The 18851-nt window shown below is 45.2% G+C and overlaps 1 protein-coding gene across 2 annotated transcripts in view; it reads right to left on the bottom strand.

The window, feature by feature from the left end:
• Window positions 1–15865, bottom strand: part of OIP5 (Opa interacting protein 5) — a 192481-nt gene extending 176616 nt beyond the window's left edge. Inside the window, exon 1 of one of the 2 annotated variants that reach the window (XM_073630643.1) lies at window positions 15610–15865. In XM_073630643.1, the coding sequence (XP_073486744.1) occupies window positions 15610–15739 (130 nt within the window). In that variant the 5' untranslated portion in view covers window positions 15740–15865. The remainder of the gene's footprint in view (window positions 1–15609) is intronic. The other variant, XM_073630642.1, reaches the window with a different exon arrangement.
• Window positions 15866–18851: the final 2986 nt, after the last annotated feature.

Raw genomic sequence — 18851 nt, 5'->3', positions numbered from 1 at the left:
GGGAATAACTGCTGGCGACTTAAGTAGTCCGCCTGCCAATTCTCTACTCCCGCAATGAAGACTGCCGACAGGCACGGAACATTCTTTTCTGCCCAAGTTAGAATATGGTTCACCTCTGAGCTGAGAGACTCTTGGTGCCCCCTTGGTGATTTATACAAGCCATAGCCGTGGCATTGTCGGATTGGATCCCGACAGGACACTTCTTTAACCTGGAAGTCCAGGTCTCCAGAGCCAGATGCACTGCCCGAATCTCTAGGATGTTGATGGGCAAGGCTCTTTCGGTTTTTGACCACTGTCCCTGGACAGTTGTCTTCTCTAGTACTGCTCCCCAGCCTGGCATCTGTCGTTACTACTTTCCAGATAATTGGACAGAAGGACTTTCCTTTCAGCAGATTCTGGGTTAGTAACCACCAACTGAGGCTTTGGGACACTCTTGGGGACAGCTGCATTGGCAAGTCCAAAGCTTGGATCGTTTTGCTCCAAGCAGACAGGATACCGTTTTGCAACAGTCATCGAATGGAACTGGGCATAGGGAACAGTTTTTTGAATGAAGCTAGCATCTTTCCTAACAACCTCACGCAAAGGCGAATTGAGGGATTTCTTTTCGACCTGACCATCCGCACCAGCTCTCGTATGGAGCTGATCATTGCAGGAGGCAAGAACACCCTTTTCTGGGCTGTGTCTATGATCAGGCCCAAATACTCCAGCTTTCTTAGCGGTTTTAAGAGGGACTTCTCTAGGTTGAGAATCCAACCCAGACTTTCCAGGTAACTGGTTGTAATGCGTACACTTTGCTCCAAGCGAGCCACTGACTGGTCTATTAACAATAGATCTTCTAGGTACACCAAGACTGTTATGCCCTGTGCCCTTAGAGGTGGGGCCAGTAGAGGTGGGGCCAGCATTTTTGTGAACACCCGAGGTGCTGTAGCTAGCCCGAAGGGCAAGGCTACAAACTGAAAGTGCTGTTCTACTTCGAACCACAGAAACCTCTGGTGAGCAGGAAATATAGGGACATGCAGATATGCATCTCTGATGTCGATGGATGCCAGAAGTTCTCTTCCTAGTAGGATGGAAACTACTAACTTGATCGACTCCATGCGAAAGGAGCGGATCTTCAGGAACTGATTTAGAATCCTTAGATCTAGAATGGGGCCGACACCTGAATTTGGTTTTGGTACCGTAAACAGGTTTGAATAAAACCCCAAACCTTGCTCTTCTCTGGGATCTGTATGATCACCCCCTGAGCCTATAAAATCGGGCTAATGCTTGAAACAGGGATTGCCTTTTCCCTGGATCCTTGGGAACATTTGATCTCAGAAAACGAGACGGTGGAAACTCCCAAAATTCTAGTTTGTATCCTAAAGACACCAAGGAGAGAACCCATCTGTCCTGAATTTCCCTTTGCAAGACTTCTGAGTATTTCAGAAGTCTTCCCCAACTCTGGTGAGGCTTTAGTATTCTGCTTTGCATATTTGCGGCCCCAGGACTTTTGTGCCTGGGTCTGACCCTGAGGCTTTCCTCTAGAACCTGACGGCGGAGGCCTTCGCCACTGCCTAGAGGCGGATGCCCCTAGCTCAGGAGAAAAAGTCAGTTTAAATGAAGGAAGTTTATACTTTCATTTGACTGGCAAAAGAGTACTCTTTCCACTAGAAATCGTCTGGATGTATTTATTCAAATCATCGCCAAATAGTCGATCCCCACGAAAAGGGTTACTAGTCAGAAGCTTTTTGCAAAGTGCTTCGGCTGACCAATTTTTTAACCAAAGGGTTCTACGCATGTGTATTAGCACAAGCGCAAGGCGGGACGCCTGGTGAATAGAATCTTTCATAGCGTCTATAGCAAAACATAATTCCTTTGGTTATTCGGCCAACTCACGGGCCTGTTGTGCAGGGACCACTTAAAAGACCAGTTCAGAGGCTCTTAAAGGACTGACAGATGCCTATTGCAGTGACTGCAGGCTGAGTAACGGTCCTTGCCAAGGGGAAAAAAAAAAGGATTTTAACAGGAATTCCAACTTCTTATCTGTTGGATCTTTAAGCATTTGCATATTGTCTACTGGACAAGTTAAACTTTTATTCACACTGGAAATCGCAGTGTCAACTGCTGGAACCTTCCATTTTTTGGTGAATTTTTCCTACATGGGATAGAGAACCGAGAATGTCTTTGGAGGAAGAAAATGCTCATCCAGATGATCCCATTCAGCATAAATAAGCTTTTCTAGTAATGTATGGCCAGGGAACGCATGCAAAGGCTGTAAAGGTTTCAAATAACCCAAGGAAGAAACCGGACTTTCAGCTAACTCTGTTAGGGGTAGCATGAAAGTGGAGCAAACCATTTCCGTAAGGATTTGTACCTCAGATTGTAAAGCTGAATCAACTGTTTCCTCCACAGAGGAATAATCGGCTTGTTTTTCCTCTCGATCGTCTGAAGGCAATACCTCGTCCTGTTCCCTTGGTAAAGGGTTTGGAGTGGGAGAGAGGGATCTAGCACGCTTCCTATCCCCTTGGATGGAGGATGCGATTAAAGCCACTAATCTTCCTTCGAAGCCCTGTAAGGCAGAGTAAAATGCATCATCAGTCACGTATACAGGGGCTGAAGTGTGAGAAGCAGTTGCACCACCAATCGGTTCCAAAGACTCACCCTGGCTTGCCATATCTGGTATCTCCAGAGAGGATGACAGTGTGGAGGAATGACTGGAGTTCCCAGCGCCTGGGGGTGGAACTTTTGGTGCCTTAGTAGTAACCTTGGAAGCCATAGTGCTAAGCACAAAAGCAGACATTCTAAGAAATGTTCTGAGCAATAGTAAGAAAAAACAATGGCAGCATAGATTAATCTGATGCTAAACAAAGTCTTTTCCTGTACTGGATATGCCTGTGTACACCCCTCACATGCTCCAGCGCTCCTGTGTCCTGTGTCAGGTCTTGCTTCAGCTGCTCTGGTAGACACCTTTAGTAATAAGAGCATCAGCTTTTAAGCCCTCTCAGGTGTAAAACTGATTGCCTGTGCGCCGCGTGCTTTCACAAGGATGCCGAGTCCGCACATGGCGCCGACTGCTTTAGCCACCCCCCTTCCATCGACCTGCACGGACGGGACAGCATTCGGGTCTGAGACACATACCAGAAGGAGGCGAGGAGGCTGCAGCCGCCATGCGGCGTTTCTTTCTTCCCTTTGAGAAAGGCTGGCTTCTTTGCATAGGCAAGTAAACATAAAAATGTTTATGTAAAAAAGCTGCCCTGCACCCCTCGAGGGGGGGGGGGGGTACTTTGTGAATCAGCCTTTAGTGCTTGCCACACTGCAATGACAGCATAGATTTCCCAAAACTGCCTACAGGGTGTAATGTACCACAGTACATGTACCCCCAGCCACTCAGTTTCCCCAATGGGGGAGAGGAAATAAAGAACCCCCTCCAGCTGCTAGGACAGACGCTGTTGTAGCACAGATTGAAAGTATGTGTATTCTGACTCCCTCTAAAGGAAACTTTAAGGCACTACAATGTTACATATATGGAAGAAAAAGCAGAGGTGGACTTTGCAGTTCCTAAGCTTTTCTCTTACCTTTTCCTCGCTGCAGGATACTGCTGAAAACAGACAGATCCAAACTTCAACCATCACGGCGGGCAACGTTAGTTAAACCTTCAAAGACCGGGTCCCTTAATAGGGGTTCCAGTCCTTTGGACCTGTATAGCACCCCTCAGGACAACTTTAGGTATTGTAGCAAGACCAAAAAGAGCCCTGGTTCCTAGGGTCCAGCCCTCAAAGAGAAGCATAATGCCACGTACAAACTACCGGACTTTACGGCATACTTTGCCCGGCAGACTTTGATGGACTTTACGACGGACTTTCCGAATGAACGGACTTGCCTACACACGATCAACCAAAGTCCAACGGATTCGTAAGTGATGACGTACGACCGGACTAAAACAAGGAAGTTCATAGCCAGTAGGTGCCCTAGCGTCGGTTTTTGTCCGTCAGACTAGCATACAGACGAGCGGACTTTTCGACTGGACTCGAGTCCGTCGGATAGATTTGAAACATGTTTCAAATCCAAGTCTGTCAAACTTTTGAGAAAACAAAGTCCGCTGGAGCCCACACACGATCTAATTGTCCGACGAAATCCGGTACGCCAGACCAAGTATGCCGTAAAGTCTGGTCGTGTGTACGCGGCATTACAGGCAAAACCCGTATAATAAAATAAAATTGAAATCATCTCATCATAGCCTTTCTGCACGTCTGTGTCCCCCATCAGAATCTCCCACACGTCTGTGCCCCCCACCCCGAATCCCTCTCCCATAACACACCCCCGCTCCCCCCCACACACACACCTTTGGGTTTTCCAGTCCTGCAGACAGTTCCTCCCAGTTCTGTGGCGGCTCCTCCAGATTATGTCAGTGGAGGAATCTGTAGCACACCAGGGCAGGCATGACATGCTCCATCCAAATCTCTGGTGGCGGCAGCTGCGGGGGAACCTCCTACATTCTGGCATTCTCCCCCCCCCCCCCAGCCTGACTTCAGCACACACAGCCAGCCCACACATTCGTGCTGCCTGACAGCAGGGCCCTGCCTCTTCCCTGCATGCATGGGAAATAGCCCACCGCTCCGCCATCCTCTGCCTCATTGATTCCACTCCGACAGCGGCACACACACACACACCGCCCACCTTCTGCTCTGTCCTGCTGACAGAAGCCTGACTAAAACGCACGGGGGTGGTTGAAACAAGCAGACCGGCAGTTCTGTCCCTGCAACATCTGAATGAGCTGCGGGCTGGATAGAACACACAAGCGGGCCGGATGTGGCCCACGGGTTTTGGCGACACCTGTAATAGACAAATGCATAAAAGTTTGCCAGAGGGGGGTGGATGACGCAGCTTGCATTTTCCAGTCATTGCACTGAAGATTTAAGATTATACCTAAAAATCACTGTTTGCTATGAGCATACAGTGCCTTGAAAAAAGTATTCATACCCCTTGAAATTTTACACATTGTTATGTTGCAACCGAAAACGTAAATGTATTTTATTGAGATTTTATGTGATAAATGTGATTATGTGAATGCCTGTAAAGTGTGGCATGCATATGTATTCAGCCCACGAGTCAATACTCTGTAGAACCACCTTTCGCTGCAATTACACCTGCAAGTCTCTTTGGGTATGTCTCTATCAGCTTTGCACACCTAGAGTGAAATTGTTGCCGATTCTCCTTTGCAAAATAGCTCAAGCTCTGTCAGATTACACGGAAAGCATCTATGAACAGCAATTTTCAAGTATTGCCACAGATTCTCAATTAGATTTAGGTCTGGGCTGGCTGGGCCATTCTAACACATAAAAAAGCTTTGGATTTAAACCATTCCATTGTAGCTCTGGCTGTATGTTTAGGGTCGTTGTCCTGCTGGAAGGTAAACCTCCACCCCAGTCCCAAGTCTTCTGCAGACTCCAACAGGTTTTCTTCTAATATTGCCCCGAATTTGGCTTCATCCATCTTCCCATCAACTCTGACCAGCTTCCCTGGCCCTGCAGAAGAAAAAGAATCCCCACAACAGGATGCTGCCACCACGTTTCACAGTGGGTATGTGTGTTCAGGGTCATGTGCAGTGTTAGTTTTCCACCACACAATAAATATATACATACACACACACACACACACATGTATATATATATATATATATATATATATATATATATATATATATATATATATATATATATATATACACACACACACACACATACATTATATATATATATATATATATATATATATATATATATATATATATATACACACACATACATACACACACACACACACACACATACATACATACATACATTTATTATTTTTTTTTTTTTTTTTTTTTTTTTTAATAGGACAAAAAAAAATAAATACCAGGATGGCACACCTGAGAGATGCCTGGACTACCACAACCAACACATGGAGGTTAAAAGGCCCCTCCCTTCTCCCTGCACCTCAGTTCTGCCAAAGGAATAGGTTATCCTGGTGCAAGATGCAAGAGGGAAACTTTTCCCTTAGTAATTATATTAAAAAAAAAAGGGTTGGGAAGTAGGCCTGCCGTCCTGGAAGATTTTCTAGAAATGCAGTTACCGGTAAGTGTATCTGGTAATTTTCTCTAGTCATCTTCCAGGACAGCACACCTGAGAGGAGGGACAAGAAGTTCAAGGCCTACCCTAGGGTGGGACAACCGCTTGCAAGACCTTTCTGCCGAATGCCAGATCCTGAGGCTACAGCAATTCCACTCTAATGCTTTAGGAAGGTGTCCTGCTTCGCCCATGTGGCTGTCCGATAGATCTGTTCTAATGAGGCTTCAGCTCTTTCTGCCCACAAGGCTGCCAGAGATCTTGTGGAATTGGCTTTGAGGTCTACTGGTATTGGGAACCTTGCTTGCTCATAAGCTACGCCTATAGTCTGTCTGATCCACCTGGCCACTGTTCTAGATGCTTGCCCTCCCTTTATAGGGCTGATAAACAGAACCAAATGGTGACTTGACTTCCTGAAGTCTCACACCATCTAGGTATGTCAGTAAACACCTTCTGACATCTAGTAAATACCATTTTTTTCTCTCGTTTCTGGGGTTTTCACAAAAAGAGGGCAAAATAATCTCTTGTGATCTATGAAATTGGAAGGTGACCTTGGAAAGATACAGGGGGCCTTGCCCTAGAACCACTCTGTCCTCCAGTACCAACAAAAAAGGCTCGTTAATTGACAGGGCCTGCAGGTAGTTTAGCCTTCTGGCTGTAGTGATGGCCAGTAAAAAGGCTAAATTTAAGTGTCAAAAATTCAACAGAAATTTGTAGCACTAGTTCGAAAGGCGCTTTTGTCAGCGCTTCAAGGACCAGTCTCAGACTCCAAGGCAGGAATCTGTTAATTCTTCCGGGGTCAACCTCTCCCTCGCTAACACAAATCTTTTAATCAGAGGCTCCAGTGCGAGCCTCTGATCCAAAAACACACAGGGCTGCCATTTGTACTTTCAGGGTGTTCAGGGCAAACCCTGGTCCACCCCCCAAATTTCAAGTACTACTGGTACCGAAGGCCTAGAGATCTCTCTATCCTGGCACCAATGTGAAAAAACTTTCCAGATTTTTGAGTAGTTTTTTTCTAGTGACCAGCTTCCTAGAAGGGTCTCAAATCACACTTTCAGAGCTTCCCTTGTCTGAGTATCTCCCTCTCAAGAGCCAGGCCGTCAAGTGAAGAACCGGCCCTTGTAGGAGATCCTGCCTGGTTGGGAGACATTGTGGGTGGGATGACAAACAGACCATTTCTCAGATTAGGAAACAATGTCCTTTTTGGCCACCATGGGGCTACCAAGATCAATTTGCACTCTGAGTGGGCCAGCTTCTGTAGGACCCGAGGAATTAATGCTAACAGGGAAAAGGCGTACGCTAGGTTGCAATCCCAGTCCTGTGCTAAAGCATCCAGGCTGGGGGGGGGGGGGGCGTGGCCTGACGAGGCCATGTGCCATGACCAAATCAACAAGCCATACTGCCTATCCTGTAGATGGGGGTTTCTGCTTTGCTGTGAGGAGTTTCTCGTGGAAGGGCAAAACGGAAGAAACAGCCGCCGACCAAGATGAATGTCGCCACACGTTCTGGCCAAGATGACTGCCGCAACACTACAGCGCACTGCATCTCGCCTGCCTCTACCAGTGCTCTCTTTGGGGAAGCTCCAGGTACCTCTCCAATGTCCTCTCCAGGTGTCCTGGACCCTCCAAATCTGTCATCCCAAGTATCCCGGGGGGGGGGGGGGGGTGAGTATGGCGAGCCTGGGCCTACGCTGACGGAGGTATTAAGTACCATCAAGGTAAACCACACCGATTTAATGGGGGTGGTGGCTGAAATCAAAACTGACTTTGCAATTATGCAACAAGATGTGCAAAAAATACGTGGCCGGGTTACTGAAACCAAGCGTCGCATTAGCGATCTTGAAGACACCATTAACCCCTTACTGCCTAAAATTATGCTGAACTAGAGACCAAGACTATTCTTCGTGCTGATCGATTGAAAGGGAGCCTTAAGAACAATTTGGTGGTAGCGCTCTTCCTGCATTACTCAGTGACTGTTCGTAATCAGCCCAATATCAGCAAATCAAGCAGAAGCTGAGGGAGCAATCCATTCAATATTGCATGTTGTTTTCGGCCACACTGTGTTGTCCATCAAGGAAAAGCTAATTTCTTCCAGTCTCCTAAAAGCCTTCTGGCATGGTGGAAATCCCTGCCACAGCTTCCCCGGCACCTGATTGAGGGGGTGTCAGCATCTATCCTACAGCTTTACTACCTTTCTTCTGTGTGCTGTGGGACCTGCAGCAACTCTCCTAATGTGTGGTCTGGTCGACCAACTATATATCTCTCCTGCAGGAGAGTCCAAGACCCTCTTCTGCTGAGTTGGCATGAGTTGCCATGGGGGATAAAATGTTAATCCTCCCATTTATGGAACACTGACATTTCTTTTTTCATTACATGTGTAAAGGCCATGCGTGGTACAAGTTTTGGGTTTAGGCCCGCTCTGTTTATTATGAGTTGGGCAGGGTTTTCGCTACCTTCTGGTAGCCTTTTCTTTCTTGTACATAGTTTTGTTGATGTATGTGTGAAGTGTGGATGGTTGTTTGAATGTGTGCCAAAGTATCCCACCTATAACGCTGTGGCTGTGACCAGATTATGTGAGGTTTCTAAACGGCTGTTGATGCCAGTCTTCCCCTTCCCTATGGAGGACCCCACTCATACCATGGCTGAGTTAATCATTTGCTCCTGCAACGTACGTGGACTAAACTCAAAGAGCTTTGATTTTTGAAAGGATCAAGCACCTTAAACTGCATATCCTATGCTTCCAAGAAACTCACCTGATGGGTTCCAAAAATCTTAGCATTAAAGAAACAGTAGGCCTCCCATAAATACCATTCCATGTACTCTAATTATGCCCAAGGGGTGGCAATTTTGCCCTGTAAAAAGGTTATCCTTTTCCTGTCACCAGGTACTTAGACACCAAGGGCCAAAATTTCATCTTACATGTTACTATACATGGGGTTCCTATTTTGCTGGTCACGGTCTATGTCCCTCCTCCGGTTACGGCTGCAGTGTTTACAGAGCTGAGTACAAAGCTCTCCTCCCTGCCACTATGTTCTACGCTCATTGTAGGGAATTTTAACTTAGTACTACAACCATCTTTGAATAGGTTAAAGCCTTTATTATCTGAATTTTAAATTGTTCCATACGTGGTGTGATACTTACGGATATCTCTGGCGCTGGAAATTTCCTAATGTTAAAAGCTTTTCATGCCAATCTAAATTTTATTGCACTCTTTCCAGGTTGGACTATGCACTGGCCACTAAGGACTTCCTTCCATTTGTTCGGTCTATTGCCTATATCTCCTAGACGGTGTCCAACCACTCGATAGTACAGGTAAACCTGACCCTGGGTCATAGACCCACTCCAGATATTCACAAATCCAACAATTGGGCCTCTAACTCTGGCACCACAGCTACAGGGCCAGTACGGGATGCCTTTAAGGCGGTAATGCGGGGCTCCTGTATATCACGTATTAGGCACTAAATCGTCATCTGGGTGGGCTATACAAGCAGCACTTGAACAATCCCTAGACACTGCTAGAACACAACATGTGGCAAATCCATCATTTGAAAGTCGAGGTGGGCTGGCTGAGGCCCATAGTGCATTGCAATTACACATGGCTGACTTGACAAAAAAAAAGCACCAACTCCATCTGGTGGGAAGAGGATGGAAGGCTCCTTGCTTCCCTGACTTCCAAGAGAGCTCAATTTCTGCCATACAACTCTGACAGGTCTATTGCTTCCGATCCCTTGATCACCAATCAGGAGTTTGCCTCCTACTACGGTAGACACTACAATGATCATGCGATCCCTCCAGAGACAGCCTTTACAGGATTCTTCTCCCCTTTAGATTTTCCCACACTTGAAGTGGATGTAAACCCAAAAAAAAAAAAAATTTAATCAAGGCTTGTACAGTATAGGATTTTATGTGATCTGTGCCCAGTCTTGCCAGGAAGAGTTAATCCAGCTCTGAGTAGTAGTCTTATCTTTCTTCAGTGAGATAAAAACAGTCAGACAGAGAAATAGATGTCCATTTCTCCCCTTGCTGTGAGTGACAGGTGATTTACATATCTCATGCACAAGTGTGAGAGAGGCATTCAGTGTACTTCAGATCCCCTCCTTTCTTCTCCAGCTCTCCAAGGATTGGCTGCCCCACACCTCAGCATGATTGGGTATGTTGAAGTCATGTGGTGACTTTCTTGGGTTTTGACTGGATGTTAGTGATCATGAGGCATAATCCACAAGACCAGCAGAAATTCAGTGTAAGAAATATCGATGCCTGGTCAAGGGGAGTGTAAAGGTGGGTGGGGAGTCTACTGACATCACAACTCCACCCACTGAGCTCCAGACAACAGACCCACCCACAGAATCTGCAGTATTTTGGGTTTTATAACAGACAGAGGGGAGACATTTGACAGGTAAGGATACATGCAGGAGGCATATATATCCTTATAGATGACCACTATGGCAGTAGTTTAGAAAGGATGAGAGTGGGTTTACATCCACTTTAATGACTTTCAAAGACACCTGCTGGATCAGCCCTTAAAGGTAGAGGATGTGGAGACTGCCATTTGCTCCTTGCCATCCTCCAAACTCCTGGTCTGGACGGCCTCCCCTCTGAGTGCTATCAGGCATATACAGAAACATTTGCCCCTAAACTTCTTGCTACCTTTTGTGCGTCCTTGGATCAGGGAATACTTCCTGACTCAATAAATGATGCCCTTATTGTAGTCATACCTAAGCCTGGTAAGGACAAGCAATTATGTGGGTTTTGCTGTCCCATCTCTCTCTCCTAAATGATGATGCAAAAAAAATACTAGCCCTTTGACTACAGGTTATACTATCACTCATATCTCCTTATCAAATCGGGGTTTATGCCTGGCCAGAACACCTTTGATAATATCCAGAGGTTATATCTACAGATTCATAAAGCATCGGTAGATAAACGTAGTGGATTAGTACTTTCTTTAGATGCGTCGAAAGCATTTGACACGGTTCGTGGTCATTTTTTTGGGAAACTGTCACAGATGGGCTTTGTTCCACAATATGTGAGATGGATCCAAAGGCTAGAGGCCATACCAATAAAGATGTTTCCTTGCCATTTTCACTGAAGAGTGGTACTAGGAAGGGGTTCCCCCTCTCTCCACTCCTGTTCGCTCTCGCCATTGAGCCCCTTGCTTTGGCAATGCGCCAAACGTCTGAGATTGGGGGGTATCTGCTATGGTCTCCTGACAGAGAAGATTTCTCTGTATGCAGACGATGCCCTCGTATACCTTGATGGCAAAGAAAGTTTCTTTAACAAATTGATGCAGGTAGTGGGGGAGTTTGGCAAGGTGTCTGGTCTAAGAGTCAGCTGGAAGAAATCTATAGCTTTGCCTATTGGCCCCACTTTTTCTGATAATTACTGAAAGTGGTTGTAAACCCTGTAAAAAAAAAAAAACAAAAAAAAAAAAAAAACTGCAAGACAAACCTGGCTCATTATGAATTACTTACCTGAGATCGAAGCCCTCGCAGCAGTCCTTGTTCAACGCTCCGGCGGCATATGGTCAACGTTGCCTCAACTTCATAGGCCGTATAGATATTTTTAAAATACATTTTTTACCAAAATATTTATATTGTTTTAGAGCGGCTGTTTTTTTTTTCCCCTAATAAGCTTTTTTTGACTATTGAATCCACCCTTTCCTCATTCTTATGGAATAATACCCAGCCTCAGATTGCAAAGTCATCTCTGCAGGCATCTAAACCAATAGGAGGTCTCACTTGCCCGAATTTTCGTAACTATTTTATTGCATCCCAACTTGCTTATGTCTATAAATTGGTTGCATTCTGAACCTCAGACCCCCTCGGCAGCTCTCTTGTCATCTTTGAGAGAAGTGGCCGGGCCAAAAAAAGCTGAGTTGCACAGAGCATTGAGATCCAAATGTTCTTGACATTCCCCTATAGATGTGGGTTTCTTAGCGTGGAAAGAAGGGGGTAACATACTTGCAACATCGGATCAGGGATCATCACCACAAACTCCCTTATGGAATAACCCCAACCTCCCTGAGCTATATGGACACCCGTATTCGAACTGGTGGGTTCGTTTTGAAGTCACACCTCTCACATGTTATCCGTGGGAAAAGTTTTGTTACTTTTGAAACTTTAAGGGGGGGGGGGGGGGAATCATGGAATTGACAACAAATTCTTTTTTAAATATCTGTTACTCCGGCATGCCGTCTGGACGCAATTTGGGGCATTTACTATAGAGCTCACAGAGTCGCCAGTGAAGGACCCATTATCCCATCCTGAACTTACACTACACTCCAGCTAAACTGGCTCGTATGGGTTAGGGAATAGCTGCAGTTTGTTCCAGATGTAATTTACCTGATGCAGATTTACTTCACGCTTTGGAGCGGCCCGGGACGGACATTTTACTGGAGAGACTTGTTTGGGTTTTTTGAAACTCAGCTTGCGCTCAACCCCAGAAGTTGGACTTTTAGGTATACTAAATGACCTTGTACACAGAACCTACACCCGGATTTTAATACGTACAGTTTTGTATTATGCACGAAAAGTTATTGTTGCATTGGAAGGATGTCACCTCTCCAACGACTCAAACTCTTTACAGTATTATTAATAGGGAACTCCCCAAATTTAAACTAATATACAAAAGTAGAGCATGTTCAAAAAAAAAAATAAATTTCTAAAGTATGGCAAGCAACCATGGTTGGATGTCTCTAAATCATTTTGGGGTACAGTCTTGTCCTCACAGCTGAATTGACCAAGGTCGGCCTGTAGCAAGCTATGACCTTGTAGGCCAGGCAGATATTGAGCAGTTGAGCTGGATATTGTCTAATATTGTATTACAATTTTGTCTTACATAAATTGGGCCCATGGCGCAGTAGAATTAGTGCATGTTCATGGTGTAGGCTTGTTTTTTTATTTTAGGTACCTGAACTTATACATCCTAGCTACTTATAGGCCCTCTCCCATCACAAATTTTGAAGGTTGTATGGGAAATTGGGAGTGATTGTCGTTTTATATCATTGTATTCATTTGGTCGTTTAAGCCTAAATGGATGTATTTGGTCTTTTGCTATATATCAATGGTGCCTTTGTACTAGCGAGTCTGACTTCTTTGAATGGTTCCCCCTAGTGATATGACTTGAGCGTATGTAGCCAAGCATCCACGTTCCTTGCTACGCAGGCTGACGCCAAGGCAGAAGCCAAGGCAGAAGCCATGGCTGCCACATTGGCATCCCTCTTCACAGTAGCGTTTCGGACCATTTCTTCAAAACCTGTGAAAGTGCTGCATCCAATTTGGGGGCCTTGAAGAATTTCTGCTCCTCTTCCCCAAATGGAAACCTCCTTTTCCATGTCTTGAGTTTAAGGACATTTCTCTCTGGGTCCTTCCATTCTCTCAAAATAACATCTTTGAGGGTCTGGTGGACTAGGAAGACTTTTGAATGAGGTTTCCCTAATCCCCATGTATAATAAATAGGCATTCGCGCGCTGTTATAGAAATGAAGAGGTAATAACTGCTGCAGAGCACTGACAAAAAGAAAATCAAAAACAAAGAATATCGCTGCACTGTTGAGTAATGCTAACTAGTGTGCTAATAAACTAAAGAGCATAGAATAATGTGCAAATAAGCAAATATATCAAAGTGTTCTGTGCATATCACATACAAAACTTGATATAATAATAATCAATAAAAATAAAATGTAAAATTAAAATGTCCTCCGAACAGCAATAGATAGTCCTCTAAAGAGTGATAGATAAAAAAAAGGGGTGCAACGTGCAATATGCAAAAATAAAGTGACTGTCTTCTGTGCAAAAAGGAGAGGGTAAAGTGCAGTATTATTTTTCTTTGCTGGTGACACCCTCTACAACACACTCCTGTGCACGTGCATCCAATTTAGATATGTGGTGCGGGGTGATAGCCCAAAAGTGATGGCCTCTTCCGTGCGATGCACTATGAAAATAGATGGCCTCTTACCTCACGGCTGTAAGGTAACAGCATGTATGTAATAGTCACAGATAGTTCCTCTATATATCCTGACGGTGACCAGGATCCTATACATATATGCTTTCAATATGATTATGGAAGTCTGCTCCAATCAAATAACGCTATCACTTCCACAATTTTACTTGCAACTCCCGCAGTGAAAATGTATGTAAGATGACATAGGGAAGAAGGGGATTCCAGAATAGTGTTGTATGTCTTATGTAGCTTGATTAAATAGAACAAAGATTCAAAGTACTCAGATTACAAAGTAACATTCAGTTTAAAAACCACAAGCTTCAAGCTCGCCAGCATCACTTCCGGTGCCTGTGTCCCTACGTGTGTCGTCACGGTCACGTGACTTCATCGGGGGAAGTCCTAGTACATCTTATCCAGGGCTGATGCCTGAGTTGGAGGCTCCGGGATGTCCTCAGGGGCATAAATTGCCCTGAGCAGCTCCTCCATGTCTATTGTGCCTGGAACCCTCACTGTCCTGGCTTTCTGACTTATAATTTTCTCCTTCTAAAGGAATTTCGGTCCGACTCCCCCGGCACCTCTACCCCAGAAGTGAGAGAGGAGGGAGATCTCTGTGGGGTTCTCGGGTTTCTGGAGGATCTGCAGCCCTCCCTGGCTTTGTCGTCCAGCCCCCTTGGGGAACCATCCACTGTATCATACTTGCCTAGGTGGATGCAGCATGGGTCCGATGCTGCATCTCTCCCCTGGCGCCTCTGCACTGATAACCGAGCGGTTGAACACCGCCGATTGCTCAGTTTTCAGAGCTCCATGAGCCGAGAGCTGCAGACTGTCAGTCACAGCTCTCTGCTCATCTCCCTCTTCGCTCATTGGAGCGCTAAGCTGTGGAGGGGCTCTCACTGAGACGGGTGTCAGGACTGATACCTGTGACGTCAGCAGAGAGTGGACTTCAGCCCTCTGCTGAAAATGGCTCACAGGAGTGCAAAACGAACTGCACTCCTCTGATCCATAGGAGAAGCCCAGCCAAACAAGCTTTAGCTGGACTTCTCCTTTAAAGGTACAAAGCCCCAGTACCTGCCTGTGCCCCCTATTCTGTTGTCAACGCTCACTGCTGCTGGCTCATGGATCATTTGGGCCCCTTCTCCGATTTTCTGAGAATACCAAAAGTAGAGAAAGGTGAGAGCCTCATTTACACAGGGCACACGCCCATGCAAGGCTGCGTTTACCCACACAAATGTTCTGAGCATTTCTATGCAGGCAGTCCCACTCAGGTCAGTTGAGATGCGGCGGCTACACGAACATTACTCCCAATTTGACATGTGCGTGCATCTGTGTTCGGGGCAGTACACCCCCATGGATGTCAAATTGGGAGCAGCGTCTGTGTCCCAATTGACATTAATTGGATCAGAATGCTGGTCTGCCTCCTTTATAAAACGTCAAGGAGTCATAACCAATGGCAGCTTATCAGAGCTCACTTTGCACACACCAAGCTTCAATAGACTGGTTACTATTGGTCACTTCAAGCATTACACCACACTCCATAATGAATATCTGAGATAGTAAGGATTTCTGACAGAAACTCACGTAGAAAGGCTATGACCGTCAAGTTCTCATTGTGTCCGCACAGAGACATCCCTTCACCCAGGACGCTGTGACAGGATTTACACAGGTAAAGGGAAAGCATCTCGTTCCCACAAAACGTATACGTCGCCATCGCGTCCAAACGAAACTTTCCAGCCTCAGTGAACCTTTGCCGTATCAAACGTTGGCGCTGAACTCAACAACACGCCCACAAACCCTCACAAGGCAATTGGTCAATGTAAACAGTAGCACGTGCTATCAGCAGCCAATAGAAAAGCCTCCAGGAGTCATCAGGCAGACGCGCGCGCAGTTGAATTTCTGTTACGGAAGTGCTGGTTACGTAGTGATGTGTGTGATAAGATGGTGCGGCGATTGTTGTCCATAATGGAGTGTGTACCAGAGGAGAAAATCATTTGTCATCACCGGTTATCGTTTGCTTATGTCGTTTTTTTCCCTCTGCCCTACTTTATGAAATGTGAAGCAGGGCTGTTTCCTCCATTTGTAGGAAACGATAAGGTTTCATTTTACATGCAGTGTAATTGCAGCGCTGAATCCGACTACAGTAGATACCAGTTCCATGTTTAAGTTTTTATATTTCAGGCCCATTTTGATGACTTGTAGAAGCTACTGCACTGCAGCACGATGCGATCCGGCTGAGATCTGCACAGTGACGACCTTTTTTTTTTTTTCCTCTTTTTAAATGAACTTTAGTGAGATGTCATGCAGATATCTCATAAAGTTGAATGGCCGGCGTTCCATCAGAATCGGTGACCCGTCAGATTAGGTAACGGAAATGACGTTCAGTCAGCTGTGCATGCGTCCACCGCTACCACGTTTGCTCATCTGGCAGAACACCTGCAGTCAGAAGAAGCGGCAGCGGACATCTTACTACACCCAGCTATGTCTTGAATTTCACAGTAATTTTAGCAATAAAGTGAGTGTATATAAATAAATATAGCATGTTGACATCTGTGATGCTGTTTGGATGTTACATTTTTAAAGAAGCTGGATGCCAGCAGTAGGAAGGTGGCAGAGGCCATGTTGGTACACCCCACACTGCTGAGTGTTAAACCTTGAGGCTTTAAAAATGTAACATCCAAACGGCATCACTGATGTCAATACACTATATTTTTAACAAAGAACATGTTTATTGTTGTCAAACACATCATACAGATAAAATATATGACATAGATTAATCAGGGAAGCGACAGACATTATTTATATTCAAACATACATTTCTGATATTGCATTTATATATTTAGGAAGGTGTAGACAGATATGCAGTTATGATTCTTTATCTAGATCATTCATTTGCGCTATGGTATTATGACAGGCTAGACATTTCCCGAGGTTGAGTTCTTGTATCTATGAATGCGTCATCCGCCCCCAGCTTACAGTTGTCACCTATTAATCACGTGGAGCAAGTGTTTGTGCTTTCTAGCCATTTACCCCATATCTTATAGTATTTTTTTGGGCATCCTCTGTGGCTATACAACACTTTTTTATATGGCAAGGACGTGTTTACATCCCTCAGCCAGTCCTGGACGGTGGGAGAGGTGGTTCTCATCCAGTGTTTGGCGATTAATTTTCTGGCGCTAAATAGGGTTTCACTAAGAAGTGTAGCCGTGGGCCTAGCCATGGTGTCTGGAAGTAGGCCCAGGAGGCACGGCCTGGGGTCTAGTTGTATTGGTGAACCCATGTGATCGTGAAGGAACTTTACAATCTGTGTCCAGTAGTCTTGTATCACTGGGCAGGACCAGATCAGGTGAAAGAAGGAGCATGGGGTGCTTAGGCATCTTGGACAGTTTAGATTTTGGTTTTGGTTTGGGGAGAATTTGGCTATTCTGGCAGGCGTGAGATAAGATTTATTTATTATGCCTTAGATGAGTATTGGTCAGCGAAGTATGTTTGAAAAGCTTTTGCAACCACTGGGGGGTCTGAGTATGTGACATTGTTGGGGCCCGAGAGTGTGACTACTATCGGTGGATTCGTATCTTGACGGGCAAGATATGCCAGTAATTTTCCCGCACGTTCCCCTTGCTCAAAAACCCGTTGCCGCACAAAGAAAAGTTTTTGCTTAGCTTTTTCAAACTGTAACTGGTCTATAAGGCGGGTCTGCAACCTGATTGCAGATGCCTTTTCCTGTGTAGGGTCGTTCTGGAATTCCCTAGTAATCAATTCTAGTTTGTCAGAGGCCTGAAGTATAAGGGCTTTGGAGGAGGTCTTGACTCTGTTTATTCGAGAAGATAAAATGGCGCGTGCGTGGAGTTTAAATGTTTCCCATATCGTGCCCATCGGGGCCGTGTTCCTATTAGTGTTAAAAAAATACTGCCACTCCCTGTGGATATCCTCTTGGTCTTTTAGTGTTGCTAGCCAAAAAGGGTGTAGGCGCCAGGTTCGGGGTCCTGTGTTTGGGACTAGTTGTAATGTGGCCCAACATGGAGCGTGATCTGAAAGAGTTCTCGTATGATAACCTGAGTCAGTTAGTGTTGGAATTAGAGTGTTTGATATTAGGATGAGATCAATTCGGGACATGGTGGAGTGTGTCGCCGAAAAGCAGGAGTAAGCCTTGGTGTCTGGGTGTTTATATCTCCATGTATCGGTTAACGAAAATTCTGCTAGCGTACGCGCAAGTCTAGTGGTATCGGGATAGTGAGTGTTTTGCTGTATTTGTAATCTATCCTTATGGGGGTTAAGAACCATATTAAAATCCCCTAGCCAAATACATTGGATATTGGGGTGTTGTGCCATATATAGCAATCCCTCAGTAATTAAAGTGGACTTATATGGAGGGGGAATGTAAAATGCCATTATTAAGTATTGTATACCATTTAGTGTGCAATGCAAGAAAATATATCTCCCCTGAGGGTCGGTACATACTGAGATGATTGCAAATGGGGTTGTTTTTGCTATTAGGATCGAAATTCCACGTGAATACGGAGTGTGGGTGGCATGAAACGCCCAACCAATCCAGGGACGCTTCAATGCGAGTTGGAGTTGACCTGTGGCATGGGTTTCCACAAGGACTATAATGTCGGCTCTATATGATTTAAGATTATTGAATATCGCTGTGCGTTTAATTTTATCCCGGATCCCCCGGATATTCCAGGAGAGGAATTTTATGTTAGCCATAGTGATTCAGTACAGATAATGGAAGGATAAATGTGGATCATTGCATGGGCTCCCATACCACCACACTCCGCATGGACAAAAAGAAGAAACAAATTAATTTTAAATTCTGTCAC

This window comes from Aquarana catesbeiana, linkage group LG05 (genome assembly GCF_042186555.1).
Source record: "Aquarana catesbeiana isolate 2022-GZ linkage group LG05, ASM4218655v1, whole genome shotgun sequence".
Classification (NCBI taxonomy): domain Eukaryota; kingdom Metazoa; phylum Chordata; class Amphibia; order Anura; family Ranidae; genus Aquarana; species Aquarana catesbeiana.
Note: the sequence above shows the minus strand (reverse complement) of the source record. Positions and strands in the feature narration are given on the sequence as shown.